Source organism: Pleuronectes platessa, chromosome 3, assembly GCF_947347685.1.
Source record: "Pleuronectes platessa chromosome 3, fPlePla1.1, whole genome shotgun sequence".
Taxonomy (NCBI): Eukaryota; Metazoa; Chordata; class Actinopteri; order Pleuronectiformes; family Pleuronectidae; genus Pleuronectes; species Pleuronectes platessa.
The window spans coordinates 1,505,442-1,517,709 of record NC_070628.1 but is presented as its reverse complement, the minus strand read 5'-3'; the positions used below and the strand labels follow the sequence as shown (position 1 = coordinate 1,517,709).

Below are 12,268 nucleotides of genomic sequence, written 5' to 3'. Positions count from 1 at the left end.
ACAGGAAATTGCCTTGGTGTGGTTGGTGCACTGTACACGCAACAATATACAAACAACAATTTAAAAACAACAATATTGAACAACAATATATACAGTAAGAGAGTTTCGTGCGGTTCTAAGGTGCATAGATTGGTGATTGAACCAAACCATCACCGGCTCTTCTCATATTTAGGATAAAACAACACAACAATATATATAACTATGGATATTTGTATATATAAGTCTATATACACATATTTATACATGTGTACATGTTGTTATTATTATTATATTTTACTATTATTATTATTATATATACTGTTGCTGCTATTATTACTATATACTGCTATTATATTGATATAATTACTTTCATATATAAATATATATTATATGCTATATATACTGTACTATTTTTTATATACTGTCTAACAATAACATTACCATCATATCATCAGTACTATTACCATCATCTGCCACTGCACCTTATCTACCCATTTATCTTGTGTTTCTGTTTTTATTCTTTCTACCGCAATATTTTATATTTTATATTTTATATTTTATTTTTTTTCTATTGTATTGTATTTTATTGTATTCAAATGTACCGGCTGCTATGACGACTTAATTTCCCTTCGGGGATGAATAAAGTAATCTATCTATCTATACGGGAAAAACTACAACTCCCAGGGTGCCGTTCGTGCACGTGACGCGGCCCGTGTGGGTCATGTGACCGGGCTGAAACATGGCGGACGCAGCGAAGGCTCTCAGCGGTTTGTTGAGCGGAATCGCTCAGAACGTTTATTATGAGAAAGAAGAGATGACGGAGGATCTGCTGAGGAGGGAACTGTTCCCAGATCTGTCAGAGGAGCAGTTCAGACTCCTGTTCGACAAGATGAGAGGCCTGCTGAAGGTGCTGCTACACACAGGCTACATGCTACACACAACACACTACAAACTACATGCTACACACTACACATTACACACTACCAGGGGTGGATGAAGTACTTGAAAACCACACTTGAGTAAAAGTACAGATATCATACCTGAAGGTGACTCCGGTAAAAGTAAAAGTCACCTGTAAGAAAGTCTTAAAGTCGCTCATATTAAATGTACTTAAGTATCAAAAGTAAAAGTACAAGCAAAATTGTTCTCTTCAGGCTTTGTTTCCACTGAATGAAAAATTAAAACAAAAATATACACACGCTCTGGTCCAGTACTATTTGAACCCCAGATGCTGAGGTTCAAATAGAACTGGACCAGAGCAGGGGGAGTCAACCAAAATGAAAGAGGTCCAGTTAGAGAAAACGTCTTTAAGCAAAGGTCCGGAAGATCATAATGTCCAACTATTTAATATCATATATATATTTAAGTAGCCTAATAGTTGTATCAACATCTGTACTCAATACCTGACTGTCAAATCAAATGAATTCAGTACGATTCAAAAAAATTGACAATATTTATTGTCACGTAACATAGAACTGAACATATATGTATGATTGCAGATATGTATAATGTTCTCTCATTAACTAAATAAAAGTATTTGTACCTCAATACTTCCCACCCCTGCATACTACACACTACGTACCACATGCTACATGCTACATACCACATGCTACATATAGGAGTTCAGGTTCCTATTCAACAAGATGAGAGGCCTGCTAGAGTACTGCTACACACATGCTACATGCTTCATCCGACACACTACATACTACATACTACATGCTACATACACACTTCACACTACACACTCTACATACACATATTATACATATACACGTATTCAATACACACATGAAAACAGACTGGGTACATGGAAACTGAAGATTGAATCTGTGCTGGTCTGATAATAAACGTCCTCATCTTCTCTCAGTCTATTGCCACAGCTGACATGGACCCCGCCCAGCTGGAGGCCTTCCTCACAGCTCAGACCAGGAAGCAGGGCAGCGGGGGGGTGACCCCCGAGCAGGCCGCCGCCCTCTCTCGCTTCTGGAAGAGCCAGCGAGTCCGTGTGAGGGAGAGCTTACTGGCTCAGAGTCGCTGGGAGCCCGGCCTCAGGGGCCTCTCCTGGAGAGTGGACCTCCAGGCTGCAGCCGGCCGGCCGGACGCTGCCCACAGCGGCCCAGTCGCTCTGGTGGAGCTGGAACTGGGCAGAGCTGGACAGGTGAGACCAGTACGACCTCAGTCCTCTACTCACTGCAGCATTTAGATGCATCAGTGCCTTGCTCAGGAGAACATCGGGCAGGAAATAGAGTGGGTTACAAAGCCACATGTTTTTATCTGACTAAAAACATAAAATACACAATAAAGTGTTCAAACTTGGTTTCACCCAGTTTGCAAGTAAAATAGAAACCCTATAAGGATTCTTATGTAAGTATTGTGCGACTGTTGATCTTTTGTTGTTTACAAATCCATGCACTGTAAAGGATATATGATCAGAGAGTGGATCAGATATTGTAGATGGACTTCCTGTTTCGACCAGGCCTGCGTGTGATTGGTGTAAGAGTAGTTCCTCTCGTCAGGTTCACGTGGAGCTGTTATCACTGTCCTGATGTGTGTGTGTGTGTGTGTGTGTGTGTGTGTGTGTGTGTGTGTGTGTGTGTGTGTGTGTGTGTGTGTGTGTGTGTGTGTGTGTGTGTGTGTGTGTGTGTGTGTGTGTGTGTGTGTGTGTGTGTGTGTGTGTGTGTGTGTTTTGTTGACTTCTGCACACGATATGTTAGGAACACTTTATGGGGAATTATTTTCAGATTTTGTACAGAAGTTCAGTTGGAGGTGACAGGGGTCAAAGGTCACACTTCATACGAGTCTGTAAAATAAATGTAGACTGAAACTGTCCTGTGTGTTGGAGTCGAACCCCCACAGAGCGGCCATGTTGCTCAGGCTGTGTTGGTTTGTGGTTTAGCAGAGAAGCTGCTGAGGGTTTGACGTGTTCTCGATGTTTCTCTCTGGACCAAACTGTGAACCTGACTGTTGCTATAAACCGTCTTCCCTCTCCTCCCTCCTTCAGGACTCTGAGTTTGTTTGTCTGGAGTTTGATGAAGCCAGAGTGAACCAGATGCTGAAGAAGATGGCCGACATTCAGGAGAGCGTGGACCGGATCGTTCAGCACACCTGAGTGAGACGGTGTGAGACTCTCTCTCTCTCTCTCTCTCTGTCGTCCGGTTGGATCTGTGGCATCAAACACAAATGAGCCATGTTCAGACCAGAGCGGACTCCATGTGGCTTTCGCCACTGCCGACTAAATAACTTAATATATATTTATAACCCAGCCCTCTCCCTGATTGGTTCTTATCAGCAAGAACTCGACCACTAGCGGTAACTGGAAAGCGATGCCGACACAGGACTCACATCTAAGTGCTGCGTTAAGGCAGGGATCATCAAAACGACATCTATCACGTTCTTTGTGCTCAGGACTCACGTGGAGGAGCTGTCCTAGCTAACGTGCCATGCTAGCTGTCAACGCAGCGCTAGAGAGAAGAACAGGTTCACCAGCTGACCGTGGGATTTCATTTAGCTGAAATTCAAACTGGGAGGAAGTTTGTGTTTCGACCTTTCATAACTGGTTCAAATTTGAAATGTCCTGTGTGGAATCCAGTGTGTGAAGTGTTTGTGTCCTGGTCCAGCAGGGGGCGCTCCCTGTCAGCTTGTCCTACTGCTGGTTGATGACGTGAGGTTTGAATCCTGTTGACTTGACCAGTGCTTGAATTCACGTGTCTGGTGAAGAAGTTCTATTGTTTGAACAGAGATGTCATCGTTTAATGATAATTAATTCTGAAACATGGTCTGATGTTATATTAATGAATAAATCTACATGTTCAACATAATTGGTCTTTTTAATATATAATTACTTTAAAGTTATTGTCAGTTTGCTTGGCATGGTTTTAAACTTGAAGAATAATTAATAGAATATCTCAGTAGAGCTCATACCTCCGCAAAATAGTCCCTGAACCAAATCACACCCAGATTTATTATTATTCGTTTCTAATCCAGATCTATTAATTCTCTAGACATCTTCCCCCCCCGATCCGGATCCGCACCAAACAGGTCTTCCCTGATCCAGACCACCAGTGTTTTTACATAATCCGGTTTTACATAAAGAAAAACCAACGAGCAAATGGACAGAGATTAAGAGATAAATATCAATTCAACAGTCCAACAAATGTACCGTGATCCGGCGTCTCGGGGACCAATCAGAGTTCGAGGATGAGATGAGGGGGGAGCCGGAGGGGTCAGAGGTCAAACATCCATCACTTCCATCAGTCTGAGCTGCAGCTGCTTTCACTGATTCCCTCCATGATCACATGTTTGTTGCTTCATGTCAGAATCAACTCTGGAGACGACGTGTTGCCGTCACATGACCTCACATCCACATGTTATGACCTCAGAACACACGCATGAATAAAGTTTATATAAAACTGCATGTAAGCCCTTATATATAACCATAGAACTGAATATAAAACTTTAAACAGACTAAATATAGAACTAAGTAAACCCTAATGTGGACCCCGAATACAAACCTATATATAAGTAAACAAGCCTGTATTTAATGCAGTATATATGCTTGTAAAACCCTTTATATAAATGTGTAAACAAAACTACATTTAAAACTATAAACCATACAACTTTAAACTATTATTTAAGACAGTATTAAATCTGTATTTAAAATGATATAGATTCTAATTTATAAACTGTATTTAGACATATATAAAGAAGTGTTTAAAAACTATTATGCAGAACTGGGTAAAGTATATAAATCTGTAACTCATTTTATTTATAAACCATGAAACTGAATGTAAACCTTAATATACAACTGTATATAAGTCTGTATAATCTATCATATTTTGAGTTGGGTTTGGAGTCGATGGTTAAACATTAACAACAAAGCAGTTACTTCCTGTTCGTTTATTGATGGTGAGTGAATCAAACGCACATCTTCCGGGAGGGAGGAGTCAGTTTGTGTGCGAGGACGAGACTTTATATCTGAGCTGATGATTGACGCACACTCAGGTTTCACTGGGTTCAGGGTTAGTTTTTCTTATAATAATAGATTTTAATGAGGATTACCGGGCGTCCAGGGCCGCAGCCAAAACCTCCAGGTACCAGAGCGCGGCCCCACCTGAAGGATGAGGAGGCCCGGCAGCATCGTTGATCTGCTCTGAACTTCACCGCCTGGACTCGTCTGACAGGTTTGTGCCGGACAAGAAAGAGATGACTGAACTTATCTCTGTGTTAATGTACAGAAAACACAAACCTCCACAGCAGCAGCTTGAATGGAATCATCTGTGAGCTTAATGTCGTGTTTCACATCATAAAGAATAACATTCACCTGGAGACCTGGACGAGAACAGCAGCAAACTAGTTTTAACACTAAATTAATGAACAGACACAGATTAATAAATGATCAAATAAGTCACCTTTAAAGATCCCTCTGGGACAACCTTCCTGAAAGTGTTGATATTATATTGTACTGTTATATTAATCCAAGTCTGTTTTGAGTCTGGTTTTTGATTCAACTTTTATTTCTTTATTTGACTTTGTATTTATCTGTTTTATTATTTGGTAAATCCATTTAGTAAATTCACATTATATTTATCATCTCCAGATTATTTAGCTTTAAATGCACTCGGGACGTGGAACCACCTGAGCTGTAAAACATCAATAAATAAAGCAATAAATCCGACTCGCCCTCATGTGAACTCTCCCTCTGAGCTGTTCTGCTTCCGTGTGTAAAGTCCAGGTTCATGTGCAGGTTTACAGCTGACTTCACCGACTGCCTTAAAGATACAACAGGCATCAGAACACAATGTGAAAACAACGTAAGGCAACACAAACAGGGCACAGAATGTTGTTGGGTTATTGTGTTCACAAGAATGGGACGGACAGACAACCCCAAACACACAATTCCACTGGGTGTCACTGCAGGAAGGTTCTGGGTTCGAATTAATGATTTTAAATAAAAGTGTTTGACACCACCATAGATATATATATAAAGGCTAGATGTCTCGGCCAATGGAGTCGAGCGTTCGCACATGGCGGCCATCTTGTGTCAGGCGGCTCGCTCACCCATAACATTGTGATGTAATGGTACGTACTTTTTAAATAAACATAAATTGTTCAATTTATAATAGATTTTTTAACGGTTGGTTTTTTATAAACGTGAGAGATGTAGTTATGACACTGCATACTTATGAATAATTATGTTATTTTCAAAAAAATTGAATGATGTTCTTAAATAGGTACAAGATTTCCCTTTACAAATATACATCAATAATTATTTTCTTAGATTTTCATTAAAAAGTACATGTTCCACTACCAACACAATGTTATGGTGAGCGAGCCTCCTGACGCAAGATGGCCGCCATTTGCGGACGTTCGACTCTGTTGGCCGGAAACGCGGACGAGACATCTAGCCTTTATATCTATATCTATGGACACGACAGCTCCTTGAAGTGAAGCCAAATCATCTTGATCGCCCCCTTGTGGCTGGAGGCAGTGTAAGTCATAAACACGTCTCCTCCATGCTGGCAAATGTAGATGCTAATAAATTCAGACAATATTTACTCATCCGGACAAAAAGCACAGAACCCGTGTGAGATGAGTTATCCTGCAGAATGATAAATATGGATTTATAATATAATAAAAACCTCCTAAATAAAAAGTCTTCAGCATGGATTCAACCCGAAACTATTTCTGTTTCAGTGTCATTTTGTTTAATTTCAGATTAATCAACAAACAACAACAACAACCTCGTCCGTCCTGGAGCTCGTCCCTGTGAAGCCAGGTGCATTCTGGGCTTTCACCCGACTCCACTGATCACTCAACACTCAGGTATGAAATGAGTTGGAAACAATAAAAATAAACTTTATTGACACAATGTCCACTCGCTCACTGGGAAGCTTCCACACGTTGTCCTGCTGGTTCCTCTCATGGACTCACTCTGACATGTTACCAGGAGGCTGCAGGAGAAGATCCAGGACATGTCCATGTGTCCATGTTTCCAAATGTTCCTTTCCTCGCTCCTCTGTAAGTCTGATGCTGTGGATTCTGATCTGCTTGTTGTTGATTGTCTGAATCTCTCGCCCTGTGTCTAGATGCAGAGGGGGGAGGGGGGGGCCAGCATGCTTTTGGTCTTCAGGAAAGCGCAGGTTCTCTACGCGATGCTGATGCTCAACGTCTTCGTCTGCGTCCTGATGAGCGTGTTGTGGAACCGGGGGCACCACAGGACGGGCCCTCGAGGGGTTCACGTCCCGACCGGGAGGTTCTGGCTCCAACAGGACGAGAGAGGATCCTTCTGGAACACGGAGCAGCGGCACCTGGACCTCATCTACAACCTCACCGAGCTGCCACACAGGTCGAATGACACCAGACCCCTCGACCCGGTCCCCTCGGACTCAGACTACAGAGTCACCACCAACATCTCGGACTTCAACGCCCTGCCGCAGAGATTCCAGGATTTTCTCCTGCACATGCGCCGCAGGACGTACCCCATGCTGATTGACCAGCCCCACGTCTGTGATGACAACCCCTTCCTGCTGCTGGTGGTCAAGTCGCAGACGCCACACTTCGACCGCCGGCAGGCTATCCGGGAAACATGGGGCCGAGCGGGCGTCTTAGCCAATCGTACAGTGGCGACTGTGTTTCTGCTCGGCAACACCATGTCAACAGATCACATCCCAGACCTGCAGCCGATGCTGGGCTACGAGGCGCAACTTCACAAAGACCTCCTCCAGTGGGACTACAGGGACACCTTCTTCAACCTCACCCTGAAGGAGATACTCTTCCTGGAGTGGTTCAGCCAAAACTGTCCCCACGCACAGTACATCCTCAAGGGGGACGATGACGTCCTGGTCAACACTGTGCGAATCATCGACCTCCTGGAAGGCCTGCCGGAGAACAAGTCCAGGGATTTGTTCATAGGGAATGTCATCAGCAACGCCAGGCCAATCAGAGACAGGAAACTGAAGTACTTCATCCCAGAGAGTGTGTTTGTGGGGCAGTACCCGCCGTACGCTGGGGGTGGAGGGTACGTGTACTCTGGGGATTTGGCGCTTCGCCTTCACAGCGTATCCCAGCAGGTCGTCTTGTATCCCATCGATGACGTCTACACAGGGATGTGTCTGAGGAAACTGGGTCTGGCTCCTGAGAAAAACTCTGACTTCAAGACTTTTGACATCAAGGACGAGCACAGGGACGACCCCTGCGTCTACAGGAGCTTGATGCTGGTTCACAGCCGCACGCCACAGGAGATTCTACAGATCTGGTCATGGATTGTCCGTCCTGAGCTGGAGTGTCTTATACAGCCCCTGTATACGGCCCCTGAGGACGGGCCCGTGAAGGCGGCCTCTGAAGACAGCCTCTGAAGACGGGCCCCTGAAGACGGCCTCTGAAGACGGGCCCCTGAAGACGGCCTCTGAAGACGGGCCCCTGGAGGCAGGCCCCTGAAGACGGGCCCCTGAAGACAGCCTCTGAAGACGGGCCCCTGAAGACGGCCCCTGAAGACGGGCCCCCGGAGGCAGGCCCCTGAAGACGGGCCCCTGGAGGCAGGCCCCTGAATACGGGCCCCTGGAGGCAGGCCCCTGAAGACGGGCCCCCGGACCCTGTCGAGATCTGCCCCCTACATTAAGTGTTTTCTAATGAACATTAAACAGAGCCATGTTCTCGACTCAGTTTTTTCCACCGGAGTGAAAATGAAGAAATGTTATTTTTTCTGTGTGTATGTGTTTTTTTTGTGTGTAAATAATTTTTTGATGAAAATCAAACAACAAACTATAGTATTGATTGTTTTGGTATTTTTCTCTTGCTCATTTCTTTTCTATATATTGATATTATTATATGTATTGTCTCATGAAGCCATGCTGTATATGTATATAGAGGTTTGAAGTGATTTATCAATGAAAGGAAGTGGAAAAATGTACAGATAACTCAGATGCGGTTGACTTGGTTGTTTATGTCTGAACCATGTAAATTAGATCTGGAGAAAGAGAATCAAATCAAATCAATTTGTAGATATGTAATAGTTTGTATGTTGTTTTATCATTTTGGGATTTATTGTGTGTCTCTTCTGTTTTGCCATTTCCCCAGGTTTTGTACATATATGTGAATGTATCTGTTTTGATTTGGACACAATAAAATGGTATTAATTAGAAGAGTTCATGTGATAGTGGAAGAAGACGCATGCGTTTTTTTAAATCAGATGTTTGACAGAAATACAAAATGAACATAGTAGTAGTGTTGAGCTGGGGGCGTTGTGAAACACAACAGTGACCTCTGCTGGACGAGTCTGATGCAAACAGCCAGAGTTCAGTCAATCACTGAGCTGATGAAAGTCACCTGCTGAGAGCTGAGAGGAAACCACAGTGAGACTGAAGAGGATCACTTCCCTTCACCGTCCAACTGACAAACAACCAAACATGAGCTTCCACATTCTCCTGCTGCTTCTGGCTGTGAGCTGGAGACGCTGCGCTGCACAGGTGAGCTGGGACCTGACCTGGGATCTGACCTGGGACCTGAGGCCGAGCAGCTCTTCACACTGACGGCTGGACTCTGAACCTCTGTGTGTGTGCTCTGCTTACAGGTGAACGTAGAAGAAGAAAACAAACCTCCAGGTGAGACTCTGTGCGTTTCTACTGTTTGTGTCCTGAACAAGTTTCAAGTAAAACCACAAAGGAAACTCAGCTGAACTCAGGTCACTGCGATAGTTAATAAAGATAATCTCACCTCTGCTTCTTAATATCAATGAGCACTGAGGTGAAGCTCCACTGTATCTGAGTGCGAGTACCAGCAGGGGCGAGAGAATCCCAGTCCTACTGGGAAACTGGGAGATCTCGCTCGGGAATAAAGAACGGGTTCTAAAAAAACAAATAAAAACCTATTTATGTCCCGTGTGAAAGATCTAGGTGACAATTAACTATTTAATATAAAATATTCCTGTTGATATTATCTAAATTTGTTTCCTTTATCCTAGATTGGGCCCTTTCATATTTACATACTTTATATTTTAATACTTTATTTACATCTACCGAGGCAGCCATGTTTTTTTGCAGTTGTCCAAACATGACAAACTAAACTTTTTGGCATTTCTATGACAACTGAAGCTACCACAGGTGCTGGTGAGGTATTGCAATCTGACACTGTTCACTGTTTATATCTTTTATCTATTATATATATTTTATTTAGATATGTTTATGTCTAAATAAATTTTACTTTGTATAAATATTAGAGAAGGGGAGTAAATATATATTGTTTATTTTTATTGCTTTTCTTGTGTGTTGTATTTATTGTGTTTTTGTGTTTCTATGTTCATTGTATGCACCAATAACCAGAGCAAATTCCTTGTAGGTGTAAACCTACTTGGCAATAAATACTTTCTTATTCTGATTCTGCTGCAACGTGACACTTCACCACTAGATGTCAGTAGATCCTACACACTAAGCCTTTAATGGAAATTGTGAAAAGTATGACTTTAGTAATCTCATCCCTCACGTTCTTTTGAATAACATAAAACAGCTGATCAGTTTAATGTCCGACTCGTTGAAACGCTCCGGCCGGTCACACACCTGCTCTCTGATGAGCTGAACCTCCCGAGGTGGTCTCTCTGAAGTTGGGTCGTTTCCCCTCAGATGGACACCGAGGTCATGAGGACGCCTTCTTCGCCCTGCAGAGCTGCCACCAGCTGCTGCACAGCGACACCGGGGAGTTCTTCTCACCGGACTACCTGTGCTCCAACCCGTCTCTGTGGTGCAACTGGACCATCCAGGTGGATCCTGGGAAGAGGATTCATCTCCACTTGGAGGACTTGACCCCCGACGACGTCTGCCACCTCAAAAAGGACCAGGTGCACGTGGACGAGCCCCTCGGCCGTTTGGGGGTCCACAAGATCCTGCAGAAGTGCTGGCGTGAGGCCAAGTACACCACGACCTCCAACACCCTGAACGTGGTGCTGCTGATCGGCGCCTGGCCCGACTCGCCCTACCGGGGCTTCTACGGCCGCTTCCAGGCCTTTGGACCGCCAGTGATTTACAACCCACAGGACGGGTTCACAGTGGGAGACCAGACCTCAGGACCAGTGGACCTCACTGACTCCGGACTGAATGGTGAGCAGCCGGAGCCCAATCTTCATCCATCACCAGTGAACATTGATCCATTGTATGATTATTATGATCAACGCTCAGTCATGATGGCTGAGCAGCTGTGGCAGCCCGAGGAGGAGGCGGACACGGAGGTGGGTGAACACACACACTGGAGTGGGACTCAAACCCTCAACTCCAGCGGTACTAATGGTTGGAAGTTTTGACTTGGTGATAAACCACATCATGTTTTCTCAGGTGAGTGAAAACCTCCATCCATCCTTGGGAAACTACAGTCACATGTTCCCGTTAACAGCTGTCCCCACAGCGCCAGCGTCCACTCAGGGGACGTCCCCATCAGGAAGAGATGCTGCACCCACCACTTCCAGTCCCTCACACCCAGTCAACCCAGTGACTCCTCAGCAACATCACGATCATGAGCTGAAACCCAACGATCGCATCCCATTAGCAGTACGAAGGAACGCTGAGGAAGCTTCGACCTTCCCTTCCACCGGTCCAGAAGAAGCTTCGACCGGTCCAGAAGAAGCTTCGACCGGTCCAGAAGAAGCTTCGACCGGTCCAGAAGAAGCTTCGACCGGTCCAGAAGAAGCTTCCACCGGTCCAGAAGAAGCTTCCACCCTTCAGGAGGAAGCTGCCGGTCCAGAGGATGAGAGTGGTTCCCACAGCCGGTCAGAGGAGGAGGAGTCTGCCGCTGGTTCAGAACAAGCTGCAGACAGTGAAAACAGACCTGAGGTCAGCGAGGCCTCAGACCAGCATCCCTCCACCACTGAGACCGAACAGACTCATCCTCACCCCAACATGGTGGAGCCGCTGTCGGACCACAGAGGGAACAGTGAGTAAATTCAGCTGTGGCTACTTGGACCTGTAAATACCAGATCAAGTGATCTGTCAGATATCCAGTCTCTGGTGGACCTGATACTGGGAAACAAGAGTTTATTTCCTGTTTCTAATCTGTTTGACTTTGTTACAGTGAAAGTGAGAAATCACTCGGCCGCCCCTCACCTTCCTGGTGGTGAGTACCTCTCTCTCTTTTCACTGCGTCACATCCTCATCGTCACAGAATCATCACACTCAGCTCCGAACTGACAAAAACAAAGATCTATGGGTTCGAAAAGTTTTCTTAATATTGGGATAAAAACATCTAATTCAATCTGTGTAATGTTTCTATGTTTGAACAGATTTTATTAATTTATTTTCAAGGTGTCGGC

General features: G+C 44.5%; 2 protein-coding genes across 2 annotated transcripts; both read left to right on the top strand.

The window, feature by feature from the left end:
- The first annotated feature begins 694 nt into the window (after window positions 1-694).
- commd1 (copper metabolism (Murr1) domain containing 1) lies at window positions 695-3,797 on the top strand. Its single transcript, XM_053416168.1, has 3 exons — window positions 695-886; window positions 1,847-2,137; window positions 2,981-3,797. Exons 1-3 carry the CDS (start codon window positions 719-721, stop codon window positions 3,086-3,088), a joined length of 567 nt encoding a protein of 188 aa, XP_053272143.1. The 5' UTR covers window positions 695-718; the 3' UTR covers window positions 3,089-3,797.
- A 3,294-nt stretch (window positions 3,798-7,091) lies between these two features.
- Window positions 7,092-8,333, top strand: b3gnt2a (UDP-GlcNAc:betaGal beta-1,3-N-acetylglucosaminyltransferase 2a). The gene has a single exon (XM_053419651.1). The coding sequence runs from the start codon at window positions 7,092-7,094 to the stop codon at window positions 8,331-8,333; it is 1,242 nt and encodes a 413-aa protein (XP_053275626.1).
- The last annotated feature ends 3,935 nt before the right edge of the window (window positions 8,334-12,268 follow it).

Coding starts and splice junctions, on each gene's coding strand:
- b3gnt2a (XM_053419651.1), top strand. CDS start 7,092: ATGCTTTTGGTCTTCAGGAAAGCGCAGGTTCTCTACGCGATGCTGATG.
- commd1 (XM_053416168.1), top strand. CDS start 719: ATGGCGGACGCAGCGAAGGCTCTCAGCGGTTTGTTGAGCGGAATCGCT. Junction 887..1,846: donor AGATGAGAGGCCTGCTGAAG/GTGCTGCTACAC, acceptor ATCTTCTCTCAG/TCTATTGCCACAGCTGACAT. Junction 2,138..2,980: donor AACTGGGCAGAGCTGGACAG/GTGAGACCAGTA, acceptor TCCCTCCTTCAG/GACTCTGAGTTTGTTTGTCT.